This window comes from Cydia splendana, chromosome 3, assembly GCF_910591565.1.
Source record: "Cydia splendana chromosome 3, ilCydSple1.2, whole genome shotgun sequence".
Classification (NCBI taxonomy): Eukaryota; Metazoa; Arthropoda; class Insecta; order Lepidoptera; family Tortricidae; genus Cydia; species Cydia splendana.
In genome coordinates this window covers 22,345,967-22,372,297 of record NC_085962.1, presented here as the reverse complement: position 1 = coordinate 22,372,297, position 26,331 = coordinate 22,345,967, and the positions used below count along the sequence as shown (strand labels likewise).

The window sequence follows — 26,331 nt, the reverse complement described above, 5'->3', positions numbered from 1 at the left end:
CCTACGCAGAGCTTTGCCTAATATTCCCTATTGACCTAATATGAATAGTATTTACTGAAGACGTTTACCGGATTGAACTTACTGAAAAGACAAAAAATCTACTTATGACTAGGCAGTATGGCTTAGAGCTTTAGCCTGTCCTGATGGACGAAAAAGAAAAAAAAAAAGCGAATCCGCCATGAATCTAGGATATACCTGGATCTGGCATGAGTGGTGGGGGTAACTGACAGAACGGGATAGTCTTATGTATCTTTCAGTAGGAGTAGCAGCGAAAGAGCTATTATTGTTTGTCCTTGTCACAGTCTCACATTTTATTTGTTCCCCACCTTTTTTTTAGTATGGATAATGGTGGGCAACAAATGAATTCGACCAATCACAGTGTCGCATTTGCGTATGTTTTGTCCCTCACGGAGGCACGCGTATAGTATACCACTTCTATACGATCCTACCTTCTATGGAAGCCGCGAACGCCAGTGTGGAATCAGGCCCCGTTCGCACGGCAGCTTTTTCAACGCGCGTTAAAAAAGCGTTTGAATGACACAAATGGATAACCATGTATGTATTCACACGAAGGCGGTTTTTAAGCGCGGCGCTTTTTTATCGAGCACTGTTCGATTTTCGGCGTTGAGCGTTGGCGTCAAATTGAATAGACCATACGGAAATCCGTGTATCTGTTCTCACAAGCGTTGAAAAAGCGCCGGCGCTGCTGTCAGTTGGCTGTCAAGTGTCAATTTTTGGTGTAAATCGTCAAGATTATTATTAGTTTCACCTTAAAAATGTCAACTTATGCTTACAAATTCCTGAAATATTCAAGCTATATTCAAATAATACGTCGTAATAGCAAATAAAGTATGGCTTTGCTGAGATGCGTACGTGGCAGTACGACTCACAAGTGATTTTTAAGCGTTCATATGAACACAAATATTGGAAACGGTAAAAAAGCGCCAACGTCGGGTTTTAACGCAACGCTTTTTAAGCTGTCGTGCGAATGGGGCCTCAAGATCGCAGATCAGCGAAATCGACTACACACTCACGTTCGCGGCTTCGCGTCGCGATTCGCGCACGAGTGTGGAGCGGGCTTTAGATCAAGATAGAAATAATAGAATAGTTTATCTATGGTCTGTCTGTAGTGTGTTGTTGTGACTGATAATAAGGGAAAATGTTTTGGAAGAACTTAGTCAGTTTTCTAACTTCTTTAAGAGACTAGGATAACACGTATTATATTCTGACTGATTTGGGTTATAATCCACTTCACGTGAAGATAAATATCTTGTTCTTGAAACATGGCAGAGGAACCGAAACCTGTAAACGAAGACGACTTGAGGCAGTTGAAGGAACGGATGAATATAATAGTTAGCGCTGACCCGGCACAGTACCACAACGATTACTCTCTACGACGGTATCTACGTGCCTTTAAAACTGTCGATAACGCTTTCCAGGTATCTATCTAGCTGCTCAGCATTCTTAACAACATTCAATTCAATTTATCGATTTTCCACTTATCACTTGTTTATCAGTTTTTCCAGTATAATAATGACTAGTCCTTTTATAAAAACTATGTACTTAATTTAAAACGTTTCAGGCAGTAATAAAAACGAACAAATGGCGTGCAGAATATGGCGTGACTGAGTTACACAAGGATGCAGAACTATTAGAGAAGTATTCAAACAAAGCTAGAGTTCTTAAGCACCGGGACATCACGGGGCGGCCCATTGTCTACATTCCGGCGAAGAACCACAGCTCCAATGACCGCAACATCGATGAACTCACCAAGTTTATTGTTTACTGTTTGGTAAATATCATTAATAAAAAGTTTTCATTGTAGTGTAGCTTCTAAGCTAAAATCATTGGTAAATCTTGTCCATTACAGCAGAGCATGACCCTTGGTGTATATGTAGCTCATACAGGCACAAAAGCAATTTATTAGGTTTCCTCCTCCATTTCATGTATGGTACATGGCATTTTTTCTTAGCCCTTCAAGTGGCAGACATTATATTATTACATAAATTTAAAACCGGACAAGTGCGAGTCGGACTCGCCCACCGAGGGCTCCGTACTTTTTAGTATTTGTTGTTATAGCGGCAACAGAAATACATCATCTGTGAAAATTTCAACTGTCTAGCTATCACGGTTCATGAGATACAGCCTGGTGACAGACGGACAGCGGAGTCTTAGTAATAGGGTCACTTTTACCCTTTGGGTACGGGACCCTAAAAAAGACATTCCCTCTACAAGAGTTTATTGTATTGTGATTTGGCAGGCTTTTAATCTAATATGTTTCCTGAAAGAATATATTTTAATTTAATAAACTTTTTTTGTTTAAAATAAGTTAAATATTGTTTTTATTTCATTTTCAGGAAGATGCCAGTAAAAGATGTTTTGAGGAAGTAATAGATAATCTATGCATAGTGTTTGACCTGAATGGATTCACCGTGTCGTGCATGGATTACCAAGTGCTAAAGAACCTGATTTGGCTGCTAAGTAGACATTATCCAGAGAGACTCGGGGTTTGTCTCATCATCAATGCACCCACATTCTTTTCAGGGTGCTGGACAGTTATAAAAGGATGGTTAGTATTTTAAATATTTGATTGTACCTATTACCTATTACATCCAAATAAATCTTTTACTTATAAATAGAATCTGGAATTTTTGTGGCAGGTATTTTTGATTTATGCATATTGAGTGTAGATGTTAACCTACAGGCATAATAAATGATAAATGTTCGGATTACAGTTAAAAGGTTATTTTCTTTATTCATCATCCTTCTTAGACTAGGGTTTTTATAATATGAATATAAAAGTAAAATATAAAAACACTTACAAAACAATAAAAATACATATAAACACATTATAAAAAACCTAACCTAGGGTGCCGCCAGCAGCGGGGCAAGGCCCAAGCTAAAGGTTATTATTATTAATGTTAGCTTATAAACATAAGGTAGAAGTACTAGTGCTCAACGCTGCACTAGTATTCGACATGGGCACTTTATGTCAAAGTGACAAGGATTAAATTTGAATACAGAAAAGTCTTCGCCATTCAAATTTAACCTAAGATATTACTTTGACATATAGTGCCCATGTCGAATACTAGTGCAGCTGCAGCGTCGAGCACTAGTACTTCTACCTTACCCCGCAGCTGAGCCAGAGCAATTCGAATTAAGGTTCAAATTAGATTGGTCTTTCTGGAAATGTTGACCTGTTTTCAAAGGAATCACCAAACCTAACTATTTGGAATATATTTGGATTTGTTGGGATAACCTTCTAGAAATTCTAGATTGTTACAACCTAGACAACACTTCGAATAAAAACTTGTAATTTTACAGGTTGGATGAAAACACTTCAAGCAAAGTAACATTTGTTAACTCGGAGATGGATCTCTGTAAATATTTGATACCAGACATCTTGCCAACGGACGCTTAACGGATAGTTAGATGGTATCAACACCATCCCTTTTGATAATATTCAAATAACGACAAGGCATTATACAGGACATGGTACATGATTATAGGTAAAAGTAGATTTATGTTAAAGTTATTTACCTATTAAGGTCTAGGTTATTGTGCTGATAATTGTACGGTCTAATTCTGCTCCACCCGTCAGTTACCTAACTATTTTTTTCCCGTAAATACCAGGAATCTGATTTTGTCTAGAGTCAGACCAAGCTAACTCTGCAGCGATTTTGATAGCATACTGTGCAAGTGTTATTGAAACGTCAAACTTCTATGAAATTATGAATTTTAAAATAACACTTACACAATCTGTGCCGAGTTAGCTTGGTCTGACTCTAACATTTAAACTTTAAAACAAAGGTGTCATCGGACCAAAAATATTTTAATAACTTAAGTAGGTATCCTAAGTGTTGAAGACTATTTTTTTTAGATTAGTGAAGACTCACAGCTTGCCTATAACTATATTGTTAATTTAATGAATAAGAAGTTTATGACAATGTTAACAAGCACCTACATACATTTGTGACTTTCCGTCAGAGAAAGGTCCTTATGGTATAATAAGATCCTTTCAATCAGAATTTTTGTTGGAATTTCAGATAAAAAGGTCCTTATTGCACTTGAAGCATAAGGACCCTTCTGTGAAGGAAAGCCACATTTAGTCAACCATATCAGGGGTGCGAAACTCCTGACATCGGCCAAACTCGGCTCCGCTCGGCTCAGCATTGCTCCGAGCAATTATAAGGGTTGGCACCACTTGACTTCCTTTTGCGTGCACGACCACAGATAAGACAATCACTTGATTTTTGACAACCCTAAATTGCCGAAAGGGATAGTGCCATGTATTAGAAAGGGACAGCATGATTCGACCCTGAACCGCTGTCCCACTTCGGTTTTGTAGGAAGTTTCCTTTCTGTACGGTAGTACTAGTATTTATTCTGTGACCATATAACACCAAATTGTCAATTTCTTACTTGAAATTGAATTAGGTTATAATTATGTTATGAGTTATAATTATAATAAATTATGTAAAACTATTAATTTATTAGCTTTAATAGAATAGGATTTTGTGGCTTATTAAACTTATTAATTATTACTTAAAAATTTACAGAAAATTCACATGGATCAAGAATGTTTTCTTTTACTACAAAAGTTTATAAAATTCAAAACTTTGGCAATCGAATACAAATTGGTAGGTAATGGATCTTTTAAAAGTTGTAATAGTCGGTCTTGCCCCAAAAAATAGGCATATTGATCTGTACCTATATATGTATTCCTATCTACAGGGTATTGTTTTTATTAAATAAGTGAATATCCGCAATTATTTCAAGGAATTTAAATATCTTGATATTTTTCAAGTAAGTCAAAACAAAACTTTCGATACACTGCTGATTTACGTGGGTACTGATATTATGAATGAATTCATTCATAAAGTGGCCATGTAATTTTGCAGCTCGCTCTTGATAATTAAGTTCAATCAAAGCATGTTCACATGGTTGAAGCGAATAGTGAAAAGGGCAAAGACAATGTAATAATAATAACTGTTCTTGTCCCTCTTAAAAAAGTTACATACTTACCAACATATCGTTCGGTTTGTATTAGGTATTATAACGTAGACGAGTCTACAGTTTATCTTTAGTCTGCGAAATGGATGTTTTGTTATTGTTGTTTAATATAGGTATACTTAAATTCTAATAGTAATTAATCGTAAAATATGAATTACCACTTTGTGTAGTTTACGTATTTGTTAGGTCCAATATCTGGTTGTTTCTGCAAGATATTTTTCACCACAGGAGCTCGCAAAGGCTATCTTGATTGTTCAAAAACTGATGAGAAAGTTGCATTTTATCTCTCGCTACGCTCGTGGTTCAATTTTGGAATATTTCGCTTGCTCGATTTGATACCCGCATATTAGCACGAGCGGTTAAACCACAACTAACCGTCCTTGTAAAAAAAGAAACTACTAACGTATATTTTAGTCCTTTAATCAGTGCCGTTTCATCTTTTTATTTGCATTGAGATTAAACTACCTACTATTTAAGTAAAATACTATTTATATATTATACCAATAAAGCAAGTACCTTAAAATGTTGATAGTCTTTTCTTAACATCACAGTTTTGAGCCATCATTTTTATAAGAATGCCGTGGTCGAGATTACACCACTTAGGGACTAGGGTGGCATTCCACTTGTCCAAGATCTTTGTCCAATGTCAGGCGTGGCTCACTCCGCGATTTCGTCGCTTTGCTACAGGTAGCTAAAAGTACATCCGTTCCGGCCCAATTTTGGGGAAAGCCATAAGCCGCGCGTGGCGCTGTCGCCACCTAACGGCCATATCTGTGCTGATCGTAACAGAAGCGTTTTGTTAGAGAGTGAGTCTTCTGTACCAAGTACTATTATTTATTCTGTGCCAATGTGTATTTGCGTCTCACATTTTGCTTAAAAAAAGCAGGCCCTCAGGTGGCGTCTCCGAAATATCAAGATAGCTAATTTAACCGAAAGCAAAGAAAATAATATTTTCGTAAGTGTTATGATTATGACTAAAGGCAAGGTGTCATAGTAAATAACTAAAGGCAAGGTGACATAATAAATATCGGATAGTGTAAATAAAGAGAAGCATGATTTCAATTATTTTATTTGACTTACTAATATTACAAAACAGTTATACAAATTAATCACTGTACAATCCGAAGCGAATAACCACTAAATCGAGTCATCCATGTTGCACAAATATTCCTATTATATTGTACTGTTACATTTGTTTTGTATGCCTCGTAAAATCCTGTGCAAATATTCATCCTCAACGTTGTTTTCTAAACTGAATTGACATTACTATGATCATATCATTTCGAATATAAAGGCTGCGAACACAATTTATAGGTGATATGAATGTGTCTTGTAAAGGCGTCCGCTAGCTGGCGTGGTTGCACGGACCGGGTGGTACAATGGCACCCGCGTGGGTATAGCGCATTTCAATTCTCATAAACAACATTAAACTTCGAGCCTACAATAATGTTTATATCAAATTTTAAGTCTCACGTGTACCTGTACTTTGTAATGTTCCTAAAAGTAATAAATGTAACAATAATATTGGCACAATGTTTAGAATTGTTTAAAATCGAGTCGTTTTATTCTTTAGTTATATAGAAAATTCAGGAAATTATAAAAAAATATGGACAAAAAACAAAGTGATAGTTAACATTATGGAGTATGGTACATCTGTTTAGTAAATGTTTACAGACAAATTATCACACATTTTGTTTGCGCTTTGTTTCCTTATTTTGACTAGTTCGTGTAGTAATAATTGAATTTACAAAAACTTGGTTTGTTTAATTCTCAAATCTTTAATTACAACATTTACAACACACCATGGAATGTTTTGTGACGTCTTTTGATGTACGTACTGGCAATTATTTACAAAAATCCCATTTTAATAAAATAAAAACATCTAATTAACTACATAATCTTATCTCGGATAGGTCATAGCTTATTCGGTTGTGGAAGCAGTTGATTAGTCTGGCCATGGAAACGCGTTATACTGAAAAATGCCACAAAATAAAAAAGTAGCTAGCCTCCATAGGTACTAACTAGGCTTAAAATATTTTTTCATTTTTTTTTTGCATATCCTCATTGGATATCTCACAAGTCGAAATAAGGTCTAGGTAAGCAAATGACGTAATGCAAATGACATACTTATACATACATTTTTCCAAGAATAAAAATAAAATAAAACTAATTAACAATGGTACAGTTAGTTGACGTTGACATGTGTAAATCTGCAATCCTATAAAGCAATAAATATAAGGTACATTTTTCAAATGTTCTGGAATTTTGAGAATTTTTTTAGGGTTTTAGAAAAGAAACAAACAACATTGTAAAAAAAGATTCAAAATTATTTTACTTATACATGTAAAATGTACTTATTATTATTGCTGCACTAAAGAATATTTACTTTACTAATTTTCATCGAATATTAAAAAAAAACCACGCCAGTGAAGAAGGTTTACAATGAATCAGTTTCCATACAAAAAATATATCCTAAAAGATCAATATCACGATTCGATAGCCAAACTTTACTCAAACTGCCAAAAAAATATGCAGTGGAATCGGTACAAAAACAGATTTTTATACTTTTATCTAAAATAAGTAATTAAGGTTAAATGTGGTAAGAGAAGCACTTGTAGGGAATCCTGACACTGTTACCCTTTAAACTCTCGCGTTTTATACACATATTTAATTACAGAAACGGGTTTACCGCGATATAATTTCATTGTTTTTACCTTAAATTCCGACATTTCAGCTAAGTTGCACCAGCTGTGGTCACGGAAAGACTCAAACTCAGCTGAAGTGTCAGAATTTAAGGTAAAAACAATGAAATTATATTGCGGCACACCCGTTTTTGTAATTAAATACTGTCTCCCGTGCCTTGAGCAAAATAAGCTGTTTCTCTAAAGGGGCCCACAGATTACCAGTTCGCCTGACGATATCAGCCTGTCAGTTAAACGCAAAAGGTGACAGTTCCGAACAACTGACACTTGACAGGCTGATATCGTCCGGCGAACTGGTAATCTGTTTGCGCCTTTACCCCTCATAACCTTATCTACTTTAAGAACGTATCTCCTACGTTCCGTATACTATGTATATAAATACACAAAAGAACATCGCATTAAATACTATTCACGGCCTTACAAGTTACGCTGGAACATAATATATAGGTATGACAACACTAAGATAATCATAAATACTGGTTTACGCGTAAAATAATGACTACATGTACAAAATGTCACTATATTATCTAAAAACTAACTTAAATACGTGTATAATAGTCTTTTTATTTACAGTAGATTATTAACTAACAATGATATGATATATTGATGAGTACGCAAATGAGTAATCGCTTAGTTTAGTGGGGGCACGGGTGCGGGCGCGAATCTTTCTAATTGGCAGTGGACGGCGCTAAAAATGAGCTGTGTGCAATTTATAAAATTTGAAAAATTATCAATTCCTCCCTTTTCCCGTATCAGATCGTGAGTTTATTGTCTTTGTTCGCTGTCGGATGTTACTACTTTCTACTTATCGTTATACTTCTAGGGGCCCTCGGCGGGTGAGATCAGAAGTAGTCTAGAACGTAAACATAACGTCAGCGGGCTACATGTAGTCGAAACGAAAATATGTATGGTCAATGGAAACACAAACCCCCTTATTCATAAAACTTTACGGGCCTGATTTAGTTATTCTTACAAATACATTAGTCAAAATGACAGATAAGCACAAACGTTTCATACCTAATTCAGGCCAGTAACGCGTTTATAAATTACGCCAAAAAAGTTTAGTACGGTCGAGTCAAACATTGGTACATTGTTATTCGGACTGTCAACTTTTCGAAACTTATAACGTCAGTACCGTTGGAAACGGGGCTCAGAAACTTCACATTGTTTACATTTACAAGGGAATGAAAAGGAAACCGTTTCTGTTTGTACTTGCCGGAGAATTGTTCTATTGATATATGCATCAAATTCCGTTTTTTGTTTTTATTATTATTAATATTCTGTAAGACAACTGATATTGCCTGTATCCAGTTATGACAACTGATATTGCCTGTATCCAGTAATCATTGATAGTTAACGTTGACAAGTAGATGTATAGATGTGTTTGTCTAATTTATTTTTAAATTATTTTGTAGAATGAAATCAACCAGTGAAATTAAAAATATAGAAACAAGATAGAACGTAGAAGCGTTACAATTACAATGTCTTTGAAACGTTGGAGTTTAATCGGTATCGTGTTATATTTTATGCGAATCATAAAATTTTGTTCTCTCTTATCAGTGGCGGTATAGCACGGTCACATTTTTATTGCCTGTCACGTTCTAAAAAGTAAGTAAGTACGAAAGTGATGGAAATGCAACCGGATTGCCACCGCCGGCGAGAGAACAGAATTGTTTAGTTCGCGGTCCATTAAACGGTTTTACCACGAACGAAATCGTAACGGTTTCCGATGATATCAACAGGTATCTATTTCAGTACCGTTTCCGAGCCCCGGTGGGAGGGCGAGGCCCGTAAATTGCAGGTGTACAAAAAGGTGACGGTTCAGAACTAAAACGCCCACCGGATCCGGCGGCTAATGTAAGGTCACGTACGCTTTTTAGACTCGGCCATAGACTAGGACGAGTTTAGAGCAACTATTTCATGCAACCGATGATGCCAAAAAATGAGCGAAATCCCGTGCCGTGATTGGTCCGTTCAAAGACACGGACGTCACACAAAGACACTTTCGACTCGAACATGGAGTAAAATTACCGTATGCGTGGCAGCGGGGTAGCGCGAATATGAAGTCTGGAGGATGTTTTGTCTGTGGATTCGGCAGGTTCGGATATGATAGAGATGAGCTCGAGGGGGGGGGGGGGGGGAGGGGGGGCGTCACACGGCGGGCTGCGGCGCGCGCTCCCTGGCGGCGCGCGGCAGCGTGTGCGTGGCGGGGGTGGCGGGGGTGGAGGGGGAGGCGGAGGAGGAGGGGGAGGGCCGCAGCAGCGCGAGCAGCAGGCGCAGTCAGTCGGCCAGCACGGCCTGCGCCACGCCCGCCAGCTCCTCCTTCAGCGCGCGGAACGACGGCCGCTCGTCCGCCGTCGCCCGCCAGCACGCGCGCATCACCTGAGGGGCGAACCACCATCATTATACAGGCTCCTGACGAAAACGACGTTTCATTATCTGTCGCTCGAATATGCAAAGGTGGTAGAGAAGCGGGTGACAAACTTTCGATTTTCGCGATAGGGCCCCCGAGCGGACGAGTACGATGACGTCGTTCGTAAACGCGCCTCGGGCCGGTTGGGGACGTTCGATGTTTTCGCCGGAAACCGGCCCGTGTTACACGCCTATGTCCGATCTTGAACGTGGCTCCCGACAGCTCCGCCCGAGAAAACGAAACACCGTCGCCGAATCCGGACAGTTGTCCGGCGAAAACGCCGGTCGTCTACAACGGGCCTTAAGGCTTGCATGTTCTGCGTCCGCCCGTACGGCACTCAGCCGCTCGTGAACATCACTACCCACATTGGAACACCTAAGCATTTTCTTGCCCTGTCTTACCAAAATACAAAAGGCATAATACTCACATTATAAATGACGGGTGAACAGCCATCAGGTTTCTCCAGCAGATGTCCTCTCTGCACCATCTCCACCACTTGCGTGTTCTTCATCCGCCCGTACGGCACTTGGCCGCACGTGAACACTTCCCACATCAGAACACCTGCAAAGAGACATGTTAAGATATTTTTCTACTAGTCGACTGTAATTCTTGAATTAAGATTTCTTATACCAAACTGCAATTGGGTATTTTAAATGTATTGGGCTCCCAACTCAACTATAATATTCATTTCGATACAGTTTAGTCAACTATAATGAAATCACAGCTCGCCGCGATCAAGAGGACGAAACAAAACCATAGCTCAAATTAATTATTTTAGGTTGTATAGTAGAAACAATTGGTTCATAAGTCAGAAACGCGCACGTGACACCCTTAATACAGCAACATCCATAGACTACGAAAACCACTTAGTGTTGCTTGTTAGTTAGTCTCCATAGGCTACGGTGGCCAAAATCGAGAAAACAACTGTCTAAAAATTGAATTTAGCGCGGAGCAAGTACCAGGGCCTCATGAGTTACGAGAAGGTGTCGTTGACCAGCCCGCCGTAGGGCGCGGGGCGCGGCGGCCGGGCGCGTACCAGTATGAAAGTATTAGTGTAGTAAATGAAGCAAGTTGTTGTATGGAGACCCATGCATTAATTTCTCAGTCGATGAAATTTAGCTTGGTTATTGTATAGTATAAGCCGAGACTAACATTATAAATATCCAAAAAAAAAACACTCCTAAGTTAGGGGCTATTCATAAATTACGTCATTTCAAATTAGGGGGGGGGGGGTCTGGACATCGGATGACGGTAGCATGAAGTAGGAGGAAATGGGGTCATTTGTAGCATGATTTTTGGATGATTAATGGGGGGGAGGGGTCAAAAATCGTCAAAAATCGATGACGTAATTTATGGACAGCCCCTTAGGTAAAAACACAAATCTGATTATATATTGAACCGAGTAATTCCTCAGTCCAAAATTATTTTACAAAATAAGTTATTTGTATCAGTATGTGATACTAGAAAAAAATCTAAAAGTTTTGTCAAACATGAGAATATTTTTTTATGATACTTCCTTTTTTTGACGCTCATTTTCATCGGAAAATTGCTCTGTCATTTTTTTCTTCTTATATGATCTTAGAATATAACTTGGCGCAGTGGGTAAAAAATCCAAAAAAAATGCGTATCGAAATGTATGTATTATAGAACTATTAAAAACTGAGTGGAAAATTTTTAGATTTTCATTTTGTAGGTATAAAACAGCAATAAAATGGCATTCCAGTGAAAAAATTAGACTGAGCAATTTTCCGGTCCAAGACACGCCAAAAAATTTTATTTTATTAATACTGGTATTACTGCTGGGATATTTTTTTGATATTTCATATATTGTTGCAATACGTTACATGAATATGTCTGGTGAAGAAAGTTTGAACGGAGCATTTTTCCGTAAAAAGATATTAACGATTTAAGACTTTAGGTATTTACTTTAATTCTATTATTATTATTCTTTGGAAATTTATACAATACTTTTTATTTATTGATACTTTATCGTACTGTAAAGTTTTTTCTGGCTGAGGAATTACTGCGGGGTCCACTACCTTTATTTACTACACTATATCGCGGCTACTCGCGTATCTTAGCTGTATACTTTTGGTTTGGTTTGTTTGTATGATTCTACTAGTTTAAAGTATTATTTTTGTTGACTAGTAGAAAAAGTATTGTATACAATAGTGATATAATCAAGCTTTTCAATCTCGTACCTTACTTAGGCAACTCAGCAAGCTTCGTTGCATAAACACGGTACTCGACTGAAAAACTCTCTATTATATCACGATTTTATAAAATACTATTAACGTCATTAGAAAACACCTAATTTCTTATTTTCTCACAGACTCACAAAAATCCCTAGACATTTTGATTAGGTATTTAAATTTATAATAGTGTTTTAGCGTTATTTTTGTCCTATCCAAATAACAGCGTAAAACAATTGTTAGATTTATCGCAAAACACAGTAGTAAAAAGTCGTTTAGACACGTTCCAACTACTTCAACGGATTAACGACTGACCCCCTTATTCATAAAACTTTACGGGCCTGATTCAGTTAAATTATGTTTCATCCCTTTCTTACAAATACATAAGTCAAAATGACAGATAAAGACAAACGATTGCACTCGCGTGCAAAAATATTGCATCACTTTGCATTTTTTCGTCCGCACCCAATATATTTGTAAACTGGTTAATTTCGCTAAATTATTTTAATGTAATCATGTTCCTTGAAGTTTTAGCTTTACGAAAAGTAAAAAAAAAACAAGGAAAGCGGCCCAGTATTTTTCAAATTATCGGCATTTTCCCAATTTGTGAGCGGTTTCACGTTTATCACGCGCACGAGTTGCGCTACCCTTGACCCCTATAAAACGGGGGGTAGAGAAGTGGTTGTTATCGGTCACCTATCAGAAGTCGATCGTTACATAACTCCGCGTATTTTCCCGTGAAAAAAAAGCTGGAAAAACGGAAACCACTCAAGCTGAAGTCCGCCAAATCGTCCAGCCCCTGCAAGCGGGGCGTAGCCAACGTTCAGTAGCTGCCGAGCTGAATTTAAGCCAATCTGCAGTTTGCAGAGTTTACCAGAGGTTCCAGGGGAGGGTTGCCTTTAGTTCAAGACCAAGAAGGGGCCGCAGAAAGTGCACATCAGAGAGGGACGACCGCTTCTTTGTCACAACATCTCTCCGAGATCGACACCAGACAAGCATTGCCATCCAGCAGCGTCTGCGTGAGGTACGAGGAGTGGCTGCCAGTGAGTGGACAATAAGAAGAAGACTTAAGAAAGCGAACTTGACACCCAGGAAGCCCACAGCGGGGCCCAAATTGCTGGCGCGACACCGTACAGCCTAAAGAGAGTTTGCTGAAAATCACAAGGACTGGACCATTGAGCAATGAACCCCAGTTCTCTTCTTGAAAGAGTGCAGAATGTGCTTGAATGGATGTGACCGAAGAGGAAGAGTCTACAGAAGGCCAGAAGAACAGTTCGCTCAATGGTACTTCTCCGAAAGGGTCGCCTATGGCGGTGGATCCGTAATGTTCTGGAGCGTCATTTCCTACGATCGGGCGGACAGAGCTGGTTTTCGTGCCTGGCAGGGGCCGTGACAGTGGATTGACCGCTGCCAAGTACATCACTGATATCCTGGAGGAACATGGTGTTCCTTATGCCGGTATTTTTGATGAGGGGTTCATCCTAATGCAGGATAATGTCCCGTGTCATACCGCTAGGGCCACCGCAGCCTACCTTCTCGAAGTGGGCATCAACACCATGGATTGGCCAGCGATGAGCCCGGACCTTAACCCCATTGAACACGTGTGGGACTACCTAAAAAGTAGGGTTCGGAAGCGGAATCCTCCCCTGGTCAATGTTCAGGAGCTGAAGGGAGCCTTGCTGGAGGAGTGGGACGCTATTCCTCATCATTACATTACAAAATTAATTAGGTCTATGAAAAACCACTTGGTTTGTGAAAGGGGGGCTGTGGGTGGCAATACCAAGTATTAATTTAATAATAATAATCAACGCAGGGCAGCTTGTGGCGAGCTGTTGGGGATTAGCGACCTCACGTACCCGAGTGCTCCTGGAGAGTTCTGTTACCCGCAAGGAGGGTGGGTGGGACAGGATTCTCTGCCTCTGGCTTGCCTTAGCCGGCCGGCCAGAGTGGAGTCGTTAGAGCTATAAGCTCCAGGGGTGGAAGTGAAATATGCATAAGACGCGAGTTGGCACAGTGGCTGTTAACAGCCACTGGGTAGAAAGCGGCGCACACCTCTCGACACCCCTGAGCCGCGCACACCGGTGTTGCCCTTGAGCCATCCTAGATGTCGCTTTTTGTGGGGGCCCATCTTGTGAGGGCGAGTCACCGTCTGCCGGAAATAAAATTACATACCGTTTTATTAGGCAGGCGTCCGGTTTTTTACCCCATAGCTCAGTTCTTAGTCCATCGCTTTCACCCAATAACCTAGTTCATTTTAGATTCCATCAACTCTCAATAGTCCTTACACCCTGGCGGGTGCTGCCTCTGCGTGCGTCCCATGACACGGGCAAGGGCAGCCTCCGCTCGGTGTACCCCTTACATTTCATTAAAGTGTCAAAAGGGCCTCTACGTGTTGGCTTCGGCTCCGCGCACGCCTCCCAAAGGTCCGGAACACCATGGTTCCGTGATGGGAAAGACATCGATATTGTATTAAAAAAATGATTTTTATTCTTAAGTTTCCTTATTTATTTTGGAGCATTATGCGTCTACTTTCAGTTTTCTGATTTTTTTTAGTCTTCAGATTCGAAATTTCATTGAATTTACCATTTTTCTAATGCGTTACATTATAAGCTTTCAGTTGATACCAAAATTTTCAGAAGCGGGTGTAGAATTACAAAGATATTGGGTGCGGACGAAAAAATGCAACGTGATGCAATACTTTTACACGCGAGTGTATTAGCTAATTAAGGTTTGTAGCGCGTTTATAAATAAGCGGCTTTATCTCTATGAACAATAGATTACATGCACCGCCACTAGTCCAATCATTTTCAATAATCGAGCCAACGCGTGGTGGTGCATAGGCAATTCAGCTATTATTTGACATTATTTTTCTCAGTGTTACCCCGAGTAACAACTCGGTGGTAACTAACCAGTGGGAATAACACGATCGTCCAGTGAAATCAACGTACGTTATACTGGTGTACTAGTAGTAGACGCATGCACTCACCGAAGGCCCACACGTCGGACTTGGAGGAGAAGCGCGTGTAGTTGAGCACCTCGGGCGGCGCCCACTTGATGGGGAACTTGGTGCCGCCCGAGCTGGTGTACTGGTCGTCCAGCACGTACCGCGCCAGACCGAAGTCCGCCACCTGCACGGGTCAAGGGGTTGCATTTTATACATTTGACGGTGTAGCCTAACCATGATGGTAGTTGTGGAGAAGGAAAACTTAACTACAAAAAGTGAAAAAAGTTAAAAAACACGAAATAAAATACGTTGGTAAGAGCAATCCATTAACATTTACAGCCGCAAAATTGCATGGCTATTGGCCATTTTATAAATTAATTAATTCGTAATGTGTCCATGCAATTTTGCAGCTTGCTGTACCTACAATATAATGTACATATCAACTACAATATCATAAAGTTAATAAAAATTGGTCAAAAGTTGCTAATAAAAAATAATCCATTTTAATTTACAATAAGATTTTTGTCAAAAATTTCATTTTTGATACAAGCTCTTATTGCTGATTTTTTTTCTCTCAACAGCCAACTAATAGTCATCAAGACAATTGTAACAAACTCAGACACAATTAAGTTGCGTTGACTCCATCATCAGATCAGCTCGATGATAGCATAATGTAGCATTAACATCCAATTTACATAATTATGTATGCAAATTTTCAGCTTTGAAGCTTTGGAGACAGAAAACGGGACAAGTGAAACTAAATAAGAGCTTGTAAAAATGTAGTCGCATTTGAGCTAATTATTTAGACGTCTCTAACATTTTAACTTACTTTTACTACGTTTTCGTCTCCTACTAAGCAATTTCTTGCAGCTAAATCTCGATGGATGTAGTTATGCCTCTCCAAATACGCCATTCCTTTGCACACCTGAAAGTTTACAAACAGGATATTATATATTATTGTATGTATTAGATATTTGACAGTCGGGTTTTTATTAGTGTCCGACTGAAATTGGTTTTTTGTCAAACCCAGAAGTTCAGTTTTGTTTTCACTCACTTCAGCCGAAACCGAAACTTTTTATAGCCGAGTTAAAATCGTTGAAAAGAATGTGACACCTTTTTAAGGGTTCCGTGACCAAATGGCAAAAAACGGAACCCTTATAGATTCGTCATGTCTGTCTGTCTGTCTGTATGTCTGTCTGTCCGTCCGTATGTCACAGCCACTTTTTTCCGAAACTATAAGCACTATACTGTTGAAACTTGGTAAGTAGATGTATTCTGTGAACCGCATTAAGATTTTCATACAAAAACAGAAAAAAAACAATAAATTTTTAGGGTTCCCCATACATAGAACTGAAACTCAAAAAATTTTTTTTTCATTAAACCCATACGTGTGGGGTATCTATGGATAGGTCTTCAAAAATGATATTGAGGTTTCTAATATCATTTTCTTCTAAACTGAATAGTTTGCGCGAGAGACACTTCCAAAGTGGTAAAATGTGTGTGTGTGTGTGTGTGTCCCTGTAACTTCTAAAATAAGAGAATGATAAAACTAAAAAAAATATATGATTACCATGCAAACTTCCACCGAAAATTGGTTTGAACAAGATTTGGTAAGTAGTTTTTTTTTTAATACGTCATAAACCGTAAACCGCAATTTTATTATGTTACTTGCTGTTACGGAACCCTTCATGGGCGAGTCCGACTCGCACTTGGCCGCTTTTTGACATGTAAACAATGAAACACCTATTTTTGCAGGTAGTTGAACAGCGAGCCGTGCTGCATGTACTACCGTCAAGTGTAAATGTATGTAACTATGTAGACACGTGCCCACCTGTATGCACATGTCGAGCAGCACGGCGGCGAGCAGCTGGTCGGGTGCGGTGCGGCGCAGGTAGTTGAACAGCGAGCCGTGCCGCATGTACTCCGTCACGTGTAGATGTATGTAGACACGTGCCCACCTGTATGCACATGTCGAGCAGCACGGCGGCGGGCAGCTGGTCGGGTGCGGTGCGGCGCAGGTAGTTGAACAGCGAGCCGTGCCGCATGTACTCCGTCACGTGTAGATGTATGTAGACACGTGCCCACCTGTATGCACATGTCGAGCAGCACGGCGGCGGGCAGCTGGTCGGGTGCGGTGCGGCGCAGGTAGTTGAACAGCGAGCCGTGCCGCATGTACTCCGTCACGTGTAGATGTATGTAGACACGTGCCCACCTGTATGCACATGTCGAGCAGCACGGCGGCGAGCAGCTGGTCGGGTGCGGTGCGGCGCAGGTAGTTGAACAGCGAGCCGTGCCGCATGTACTCCGTCACGTGTAGATGTATGTAGACACGTGCCCACCTGTATGCACATGTCGAGCAGCACGGCGGCGGGCAGCTGGTCGGGTGCGGTGCGGCGCAGGTAGTTGAACAGCGAGCCGTGCCGCATGTACTCCGTCACGTGTAGATGTATGTAGACACGTGCCCACCTGTATGCACATGTCGAGCAGCACGGCGGCGAGCAGCTGGTCGGGTGCGGTGCGGCGCAGGTAGTTGAACAGCGAGCCGTGCCGCATGTACTCCGTCACGTGTAGATGTATGTAGACACGTGCCCACCTGTATGCACATGTCGAGCAGCACGGCGGCGGGCAGCTGGTCGGGTGCGGTGCGGCGCAGGTAGTTGAACAGCGAGCCGTGCCGCATGTACTCCGTCACGTGTAGATGTATGTAGACACGTGCCCACCTGTATGCACATGTCGAGCAGCACGGCGGCGAGCAGCTGGTCGGGTGCGGTGCGGCGCAGGTAGTTGAACAGCGAGCCGTGCCGCATGTACTCCGTCACGTGTAGATGGATGTAGACACGTGCCCACCTGTATGCACATGTCGAGCAGCACGGCGGCGGGCAGCTGGTCGGGTGCGGTGCGGCGCAGGTAGTTGAACAGCGAGCCGTGCCGCATGTACTCCGTCACGTGTAGATGTATGTAGACACGTGCCCACCTGTATGCACATGTCGAGCAGCACGGCGGCGGGCAGCTGGTCGGGTGCGGTGCGGCGCAGGTAGTTGAACAGCGAGCCGTGCCGCATGTACTCCGTCACGATGTAGATGGGCCGTCGTTTGGAGCACACCCCGTATAGCTGAACCAGGTTCTGGTGTTGCAGTTTGCTGCGGAACAAAAATGAGTATTGCTGAGGTATGTTAAATACTATCGCCCGTTTAAAGGGATGTATTTGGATTTGTTTCGCGTCACGCACTGTGATCTGTACACTGTTTGAATTAGTTCGCGACGTACTGACTGACGGCCGCTAGATCCGCTAGTGTGTTACTTTAGCGTAGAAGCGTGTTTAATCTTTCAAGTCTCTTCTGGTTGGGATTAATAAAAAGAATAATTGAAGAAATATATTTTTACCGTAGTTTTATTACTTAAATTATACATACTTAAATAAATTTATGAGTTAAACTTCCAAAAAATGTCTATTTTACGGGACAGCTGCTCCATATAAAATGAACCATCATAGGGACCATCATTCGACGCGAGACATATAAGGCAATCGTAGGTACAAAAAAAAATGTAGACTCACGTCATGACCTTGGCCTCCTCGATGAAGTCGTCCTCGGACATGGTGCCCTCCTTCATCATCTTGACGGCGGTGTCGATGCGGCCGCGCCACTTGCCGCGCCGCACCACGCCGAACTGGCCCGCGCCCAGCTCCTCCAGCAGCACCAGCTCCGACGGGTCGATCTCCCATTTGTCTGCAACCAAAACCCACACTCTCAACTGACAGACTCACTATATCGTTAAGTGACAACAAAAACTCACTAACAAGTACTAGAAATGAGGTCAAAGTTCAGTTGTTTTTAGAGCCGTCGCAAGGCGTGGCCGTGGCCGGGGATGGAGGCGGCAGTGCTCGCCTCCTGTAAGTGACGTCACTGACCGTGGCTGAGGCCGGCGGTGGGCGGCGCGGGCCGGTCGCAGGGCGTGGCCTTGAGCCGCGAGCACAGCCCGCCGCTGTTGTGCTTGTGGTAGTTGATGAGTTCGGGGATGGACGCGCAGCAGTGCTCGCCTCCTGTAAGTGAAGTCACTGACCGTGGCTGAGGCCGGCGGTGGGCGGCGCGGGCCGGTCGCAGGGCGTGGCCTTGAGCCGCGAGCACAGCCCGCCGCTGTTGTGCTTGTGGTAGTTGATGAGCTCGGGGATGGACGCGCAGCAGTGCTCGCCTCCTGTAAGTGACGTCACTGACCGTGGCTGAGGCCGGCGGTGGGCGGCGCGGGCCGGTCGCAGGGCGTGGCCTTGAGCCGCGAGCACAGCCCGCCGCTGTTGTGCTTGTGGTAGTTGATGAGTTCGGGGATGGACGCGCAGCAGTGCTCGCCTCCTGTAAGTGAAGTCACTGACCGTGGCTGAGGCCGGCGGTGGGCGGCGCGGGCCGGTCGCAGGGCGTGGCCTTGAGCCGCGAGCACAGCCCGCCGCTGTTGTGCTTGTGGTAGTTGATGAGTTCGGGGATGGACGCGCAGCAGTGCTCGCCTCCTGTAAGTGACGTCACTGACCGTGGCTGAGGCCGGCGGTGGGCGGCGCGGGCCGGTCGCAGGGCGTGGCCTTGAGCCGCGAGCACAGCCCGCCGCTGTTGTGCTTGTGGTAGTTGATGAGCTCGGGGATGGACGCGCAGCAGTGCTCGCCTCCTGTAAGTGACGTCACTGACCGTGGCTGAGGCCGGCGGTGGGCGGCGCGGGCCGGTCGCAGGGCGTGGCCTTGAGCCGCGAGCACAGCCCGCCGCTGTTGTGCTTGTGGTAGTTGATGAGTTCGGGGATGGACGCGCAGCAGTGCTCGCCTCCTGTAAGTGAAGTCACTGACCGTGGCTGAGGCCGGCGGTGGGCGGCGCGGGCCGGTCGCAGGGCGTGGCCTTGAGCCGCGAGCACAGCCCGCCGCTGTTGTGCTTGTGGTAGTTGATGAGCTCGGGGATGGACGCGCAGCAGTGCTCGCCTCCTGTAAGTGAAGTCACTGACCGTGGCTGAGGCCGGCGGTGGGCGGCGCGGGCCGGTCGCAGGGCGTGGCCTTGAGCCGCGAGCACAGCCCGCCGCTGTTGTGCTTGTGGTAGTTGATGAGCTCGGGGATGGACGCGCAGCAGTGCTCGCCTCCTGTAAGTGACGTCACTGACCGTGGCTGAGGCCGGCGGTGGGCGGCGCGGGCCGGTCGCAGGGCGTGGCCTTGAGCCGCGAGCACAGCCCGCCGCTGTTGTGCTTGTGGTAGTTGATGAGCTCGGGGATGGACGCGCAGCAGTGCTTGTCCGACAAGTAGAACTCGCCGCGGCTGTTCTGCTTTATGTGGTAGTGTTTTGTTTGCGCGTGGTTTCTGAAATGGAGCAATGGAAAATAGTAGGTACGTTTTTATATTAACACGTTTAATAAAAAGAATAAGTTTACAGTATAAAATTAGAGGCCGGGAAAATAGGGATTCCCGGTCAAACAGTTAAAGACTATAATAATATTATTAATAAATAAGACGCGCGGCCGTCAGTATATCGTGTCAGTTACTTACACTTTGGTGAAGAGCGAGAGCGTGTACATGCCCTTGGTGGAGGAGTTGCGCACCACGAAGCAGCCCTCCTTGTCCTCCTGCTTGAGCAGCGACTCCGCGCGCTGCCGCGACATCTCGCCCACGTACCATCTGCGGACCGGACACACGGAACATTCATACCATGACATTCTACGTGATATCAATGCTCTCCAAACGTACTCCACATATTAAATCTGTAATATTTTATACTACTACTACTACTAATATGGGTCGGCGACAATATTTTGTAAGTAGTTTTAAATGAAAACACAATTCAAACAATAATTGAGCCTATGGATCAACAGAGTGTACTCCCATCTTAAAGGCCGGCAACGCACTCACAATCCCTATGGTGTTGCAGGCGTCCATAGACGGCGGTAATCGCTTACCATTAGGCGACTTGTCCGCTCGTTTGCCTCCTATCATATATATAAAATTGGAAAACCAGAACGGGATAAAAAACGAGGGAAGAAGCGAGATGGTGCCTTACAAATTACTAAAAAAGTTTTTGACACGTTTCTCGAATACGACGCACGTATGATAAGAAAAACCTGTTCAAATCAATTATCTACATATGGGAATAGAACTAGACCATAAAAACTATCGCTTCCGATGTCTTCATCTTCATCGGCCATTTCTCGGCAACTCTCGGTTGCTTTCGTTTGGCGGTGCTACAGATTAGACCAAATAATCCGATAAACTAAATTATGTTTGTCATGTTGGTATACAGGTACTTCTGAGTTTTTTTACACGAAGTAAAATAAAAAGTGCTGCCAACCTCAACCTTAGTCTATAGAGCCCATACGAGTGATTTATGTCATATATGACTTATCATTCTTATCAATCAAAGTAATTACTATATTATTATTATCAATTTGTATTTTGTTGTTTTAAATTTATTTTTGAGTTATATTATTCAGATTGACTTTCACGGCTTCGGCAAACATTGCCATTCGTCCGGGGAACGGGCTAAGAATGCTGAGATGGGCCAAAAATACAAAGTTGATAGTAAGTTATGTAGGTAGATTAAAGTGCATGTCCAGATGTTATTGAGCGACCTGATAAAAATAAGCAAATGTACAGTCAGCAGTCGGCCAAATATCGTAATATAATTTTGTTGCCATAGAAATAAGGATGTGGTCCGATATAGTGGCGAAATAAGAGACAAAAGCGGCTAAATTCAGTGGCAGCTCGGACACTTAGAGAGAATGGGAGAGGATCGTGCCGTGAAGAGAGCGCAGGTACTTGGGACAACAAAATGGGAGACGCCCGAGTGGACGTCCTAGGTACCGCTGAAACGACGTAGTTGCTTAAGACCTGCTCAACCTCGGCCATGGCGACTGGCGAGAGCTATCGCAAGACCGAGATGACTAGACTACCTGTTTGTATGAAAAGGCGATTTAAGGGCGGTGGTCGTCCATATTCGTCTTAAGGCGAAAATTAATCTAATGAACGTTATTGCAACTAGGCTTATAAGAACAAATAATAATTTTATCTTGAAACAAGTTTTAAATAAATACGTGTAGATGAAAAAATACAATCTTGCCTTTTATCAAATCACATAATTTTTTGACAAATTTGCGAATTGAGTTATCCAAATAACGGCTACAAATAAGAAACCCCTATCACAGTTTTAAACCATGGCAGGGTTGAATACATAATAATGTCGGTATTTAACTAAACATAAGACGAACTCTTAATTTCATTTACGCGAGCGGAGCTGCGGGCCCGTCTAGTATCATAAAAAAACGCAGGATGGGGACTTACAAAAGTTATAAATAATATTCCTTACCTACAGATGGTTAAAATCTCTTAATTTATCCCTACTAATATTTTAACTGCAAAAGTTACTCTGGATGTAATCAGAATCACTTCACGCTTAAATAGTTACAAACGATACTACGCAGTCGGAGTCAGTTCGAGTCTCGTCCGAGTCAGTGAATTTGTCCACTTTTCGTTTATTGCTAAAGTACTTCCAGTCCAGCAATACAAAAGGTGCCTCAAAGTAGGGCACCATTCGAAAACAATTTTGAAATATTTCAATTTAACTTTTGATTGGACAACATTTTGGTATAAAAGCTGTTTAATTTACTCCCACATCCTATTGTGACGTAAATGCGACATTTTTTTTTTATTTAGTACGAATCGTTTTTTTATTTAGAACGACCATAATCGTTTTTGCCGACGTGACTGCGTGATACAATTGTGTACATCACTTTCAATCCCGCAGTGTTAAAACGTGCCGGTTATTATATCACGTCATCCATTAACACATTCAATACCACTAAGTGCTACGGGTTACGCTCGTAGCGCGTAGCCACGGTTTCGTCGTATGTAGCGCGTAGTCGCTACGAACAGTGTACCCGACAGTCGGGTTCTTGGTGTTGAATGTGTTAACGTTAATGTTTTCATTTTGTGATATCGGTAAAAGGCTGCTGGACGATTTAGTTTTAGTTTTGTTGAATTGACATTAAAATGGTAAAAGTAAACAGTTAGTGCAAATTCCAGGTAGCGTGATTAATAACGTAATTATCACACTTTATTATGAAAGTGGGCCATGCGAGCACTTTTACTAATGACTCATGCAGAAGCAAAGTTTAATCATTCACTCTTGGCACTTTACATGACTCGCATTATACCCCAAATTTCGAAGAGATGTCTATTGAAAAGACGCACCGCATGGCACTTAAACAGTCTGTCGAGCTTTGAGATGCTTGCTAATTAAAATTGAACTATGAATGTTTTCAAGAAAAATAAATCACTATCAAACTTGAAGATATTTTTCAAAATCGAATAAATTATTTGATTAATTTGCCTATTAAAAAAAGTCTCATGTAAATATTTGAACAAAACATGACAATAATATTACTTTTCACCAAAACAGCACGTAAACTCTCGGTCACCAAATGCAAACAAAATCTTTTTTTTATTACTACATCGGTCGCAAACAAGCTTACGGCTCGCCTGATGGCAAGCACTCCGTAGCCTATGGAGGCCTGCAACTCCAGAGGCGTTATATGCGCGTTGCCGACCCTAACACTCCGCATCCTCGTTGAACTCTGGCAACCTTACTCACCGGCAGGAACCCAACACTACGTGAATGTGAGTATGAGGTTGCCAGGCAATCGACATTGTTTCCATGACGACGACCCCGACGTGATTATAACATTAGTTAGATGTAGGCGTAGGTAGTCAGAACATATCGGAACACGTCCTTATTTCCATGGTAACAATGGTGTATTAAGATACATTTGGCCACTTTCACCGCCTCTATCTACAGTGTATTCGATGCCGACTGTACTCTGGTACACGCACTTTAATAATGATTGATCCCTTACCTATCTGCAGCTGACTAAATATTATAAATAATTATGCCCTTTTCCTGTGCGATATTCTAACTATTATATTTCCCTCCTCTGTACACTGGGCAGTACCTATAGTTCGTTTTTTAGCATTAGAAAGAAGGTAAAAAGTGATCTCGACATGTCTTTTAATTGAAAAACGTTTTTTTTTAATCAGTAACTCTTACTTATGAAAGCAGAAGAATATAAATGATCGTATTAGATTCATAATTGTTACATATGTGCCGTGACTTATTTTTAAAACGTGTTTTTCAATTAAAAGACACATCAAGATTGTTTACCTTTTTTCTAATGCTAAAAATAACGAACTATAGTGTACCTACCTGTCTGTTCATACATTTAAAATTAAGTACATAAACACATTCTGAATTTGCAAAAAATGTTATAAAATTAAATGCCGATGCTAAATCTCTTATGAATATTATTGTAGTACTTTTTAAAGTTTTTGTAAAATTGTTTTTGCTATTCTTAACGACGGTGTGATAGTTTGTCCAGCGCTTTAGTAAAGGTAATGCTGTAAAAATGTGGCTAATCATCTCTGTTCCCACTTTAAGTTCCTGTCTTTGAAAGAATTGTAATTCTGTTTTATACCGGCCATTATAATCTGTGGCCCTAGTGAACAAGGGTACAAGTCTCAGGCAGCGCAGTTGTAAAAGGGCCTAAGTTCCACGTAACACTTATGCCCTTTTACACCTAAGCTGCGCGTGACTTGTACCCGTTTTCACTAGGGCCACAGTATTATTTTATGCATTTGTTTTTGGTATTGTTTAATTAATTATTTTTATAAGTTCAAGGGTCCACTGAAAATCAGCGTCGTTGCACTGAGTGCTCCGACACATGCTGAGTGGTATCCTCTTTGAAACAAACAATTACATTAACCTACGTTATATGTTTGTCTGTATAAATTTTAAGATGTGTTGTTTCAAATAAATTATTTTCTATTCTATTCTATTCTACCTATTGGTTAGCAGCTTACAGCTATGTGGGATACGTTAGCCAAAAATAAAGAGATACTCACTCGTACTTCTGGAGTCCTAATGTTTCCTTTTCTTTCACGTAATTGCTAGGGATGAATCCAACGGACCTGAAATAAAAAAAATATATCTTAGAGTGGGCGTAAATCCAGGATAAAAAGGTGATTAGAAAGGAACAACAGTTTTCTGTAGTATGCATACAGGATCCCGCAAACAGAATCCTCGTGTGAGTCGTGTGAAAGTTACTATATTAGCACCGCCACTCAGGCACGTCAGGCGGTATTACTCAGGGCCGTCTTAAACTATGCTGGGGCCCCTGGGCACATAAGAATTTGGGCCCCTTTTGGAAAGTAAAGAAAGCTAATTAAACTAATATTTTTTTCTACTATGATCTTCTATTTATTATGGGTAATCAAATATACTGTTACTGTCTGTCCTTTGGGGCCCCCTGAGGATGGGGGCCCTGGGCACGGGCCCCGTGTGCCCTTATGGTAAAGACGGTACTATACTACTAAAACGGGTCCTGCAAAAAACCGTACCCGCAAAAAACTGGATGTCAGTGGGAAACAGCTCTAAGGTGTTAGTCAGAGACTTCCATGCATTTTGCGTGCTTTTAGTGATTTTTACTTACCCATTTTCATCTTTTACTTTCCACCAATGTTCTTGCGAGTCATCGATAACTTCATACTCCGCTCCCTTTAAACAAATTAATAACATTAATATTAAAGTAATTATTTCCTCTTTGATGGATTTTCTCGCATATGTATAAAACGTCTCGTTTATTTAGAGTTTATTAATACATTAAAAGTAGAATTGTGTAATTTTACGTATGCAATTTCTCTAAAGCCGGTTATTTATTAAACTAGAAAATCCAGATTACAAAATGCCATTAATACCCAAGTAACAATTTGTGGTTCTATAGTAGTCGATAGAACGTTTCCCAAATACCACCTAAGGTCCTATAAAAGACCAAAGAAGATTGTATAAAGCCGAAATGGCGCATCTTATGTGCCATTCAGTGATATAGTAGACCTGTAGCAGTATCAGTCGTGACGTTTTAGGTCTATAAAAGTGATGTGATGATCACTTTTGTGCTAATTTGTTGTCAGTAACGCCATTATAGTGTTAATTTATACTATAGTGGCATTTGAGATTCCATTATAGTGCTTGTTTTATACTATAGTAGTATTTGAAATTGTATTATAGTG

At 41.6% G+C, this 26,331-nt stretch overlaps 3 protein-coding genes across 3 annotated transcripts in view; 2 read left to right on the top strand and 1 right to left on the bottom strand.

Moving 5' to 3' along the window:
* Positions 1-26,331, top strand: part of LOC134806886 (mediator of RNA polymerase II transcription subunit 7) — a 357,529-nt gene that overhangs the window by 272,301 nt on the left and 58,897 nt on the right. The gene's annotated exons all lie outside the window — the stretch shown is intronic.
* LOC134806884 (uncharacterized) lies at positions 1,125-3,671 on the top strand. Its single transcript, XM_063780303.1, has 4 exons — positions 1,125-1,439; positions 1,583-1,792; positions 2,358-2,569; positions 3,325-3,671. The coding sequence occupies exons 1-4, from the start codon at positions 1,284-1,286 to the stop codon at positions 3,419-3,421; spliced, it is 675 nt and encodes a 224-aa protein (XP_063636373.1). The 5' UTR covers positions 1,125-1,283; the 3' UTR covers positions 3,422-3,671.
* Positions 9,901-26,331, bottom strand: part of LOC134789381 (tyrosine-protein kinase Btk) — a 62,882-nt gene continuing 46,451 nt past the window's right edge. Inside the window, exons 8-17 of the mRNA XM_063760012.1 lie at positions 25,755-25,819; positions 25,168-25,233; positions 20,770-20,898; positions 20,390-20,583; positions 18,820-18,991; positions 18,238-18,403; positions 16,093-16,188; positions 15,306-15,447; positions 10,555-10,688; positions 9,901-10,096 (exon numbers count right to left, since the gene is read on the bottom strand). Of these exons, the coding sequence (XP_063616082.1) occupies positions 9,995-10,096; positions 10,555-10,688; positions 15,306-15,447; positions 16,093-16,188; positions 18,238-18,403; positions 18,820-18,991; positions 20,390-20,583; positions 20,770-20,898; positions 25,168-25,233; positions 25,755-25,819 (1,266 nt within the window). The 3' untranslated portion in view covers positions 9,901-9,994. The remainder of the gene's footprint in view (positions 10,097-10,554; positions 10,689-15,305; positions 15,448-16,092; positions 16,189-18,237; positions 18,404-18,819; positions 18,992-20,389; positions 20,584-20,769; positions 20,899-25,167; positions 25,234-25,754; positions 25,820-26,331) is intronic.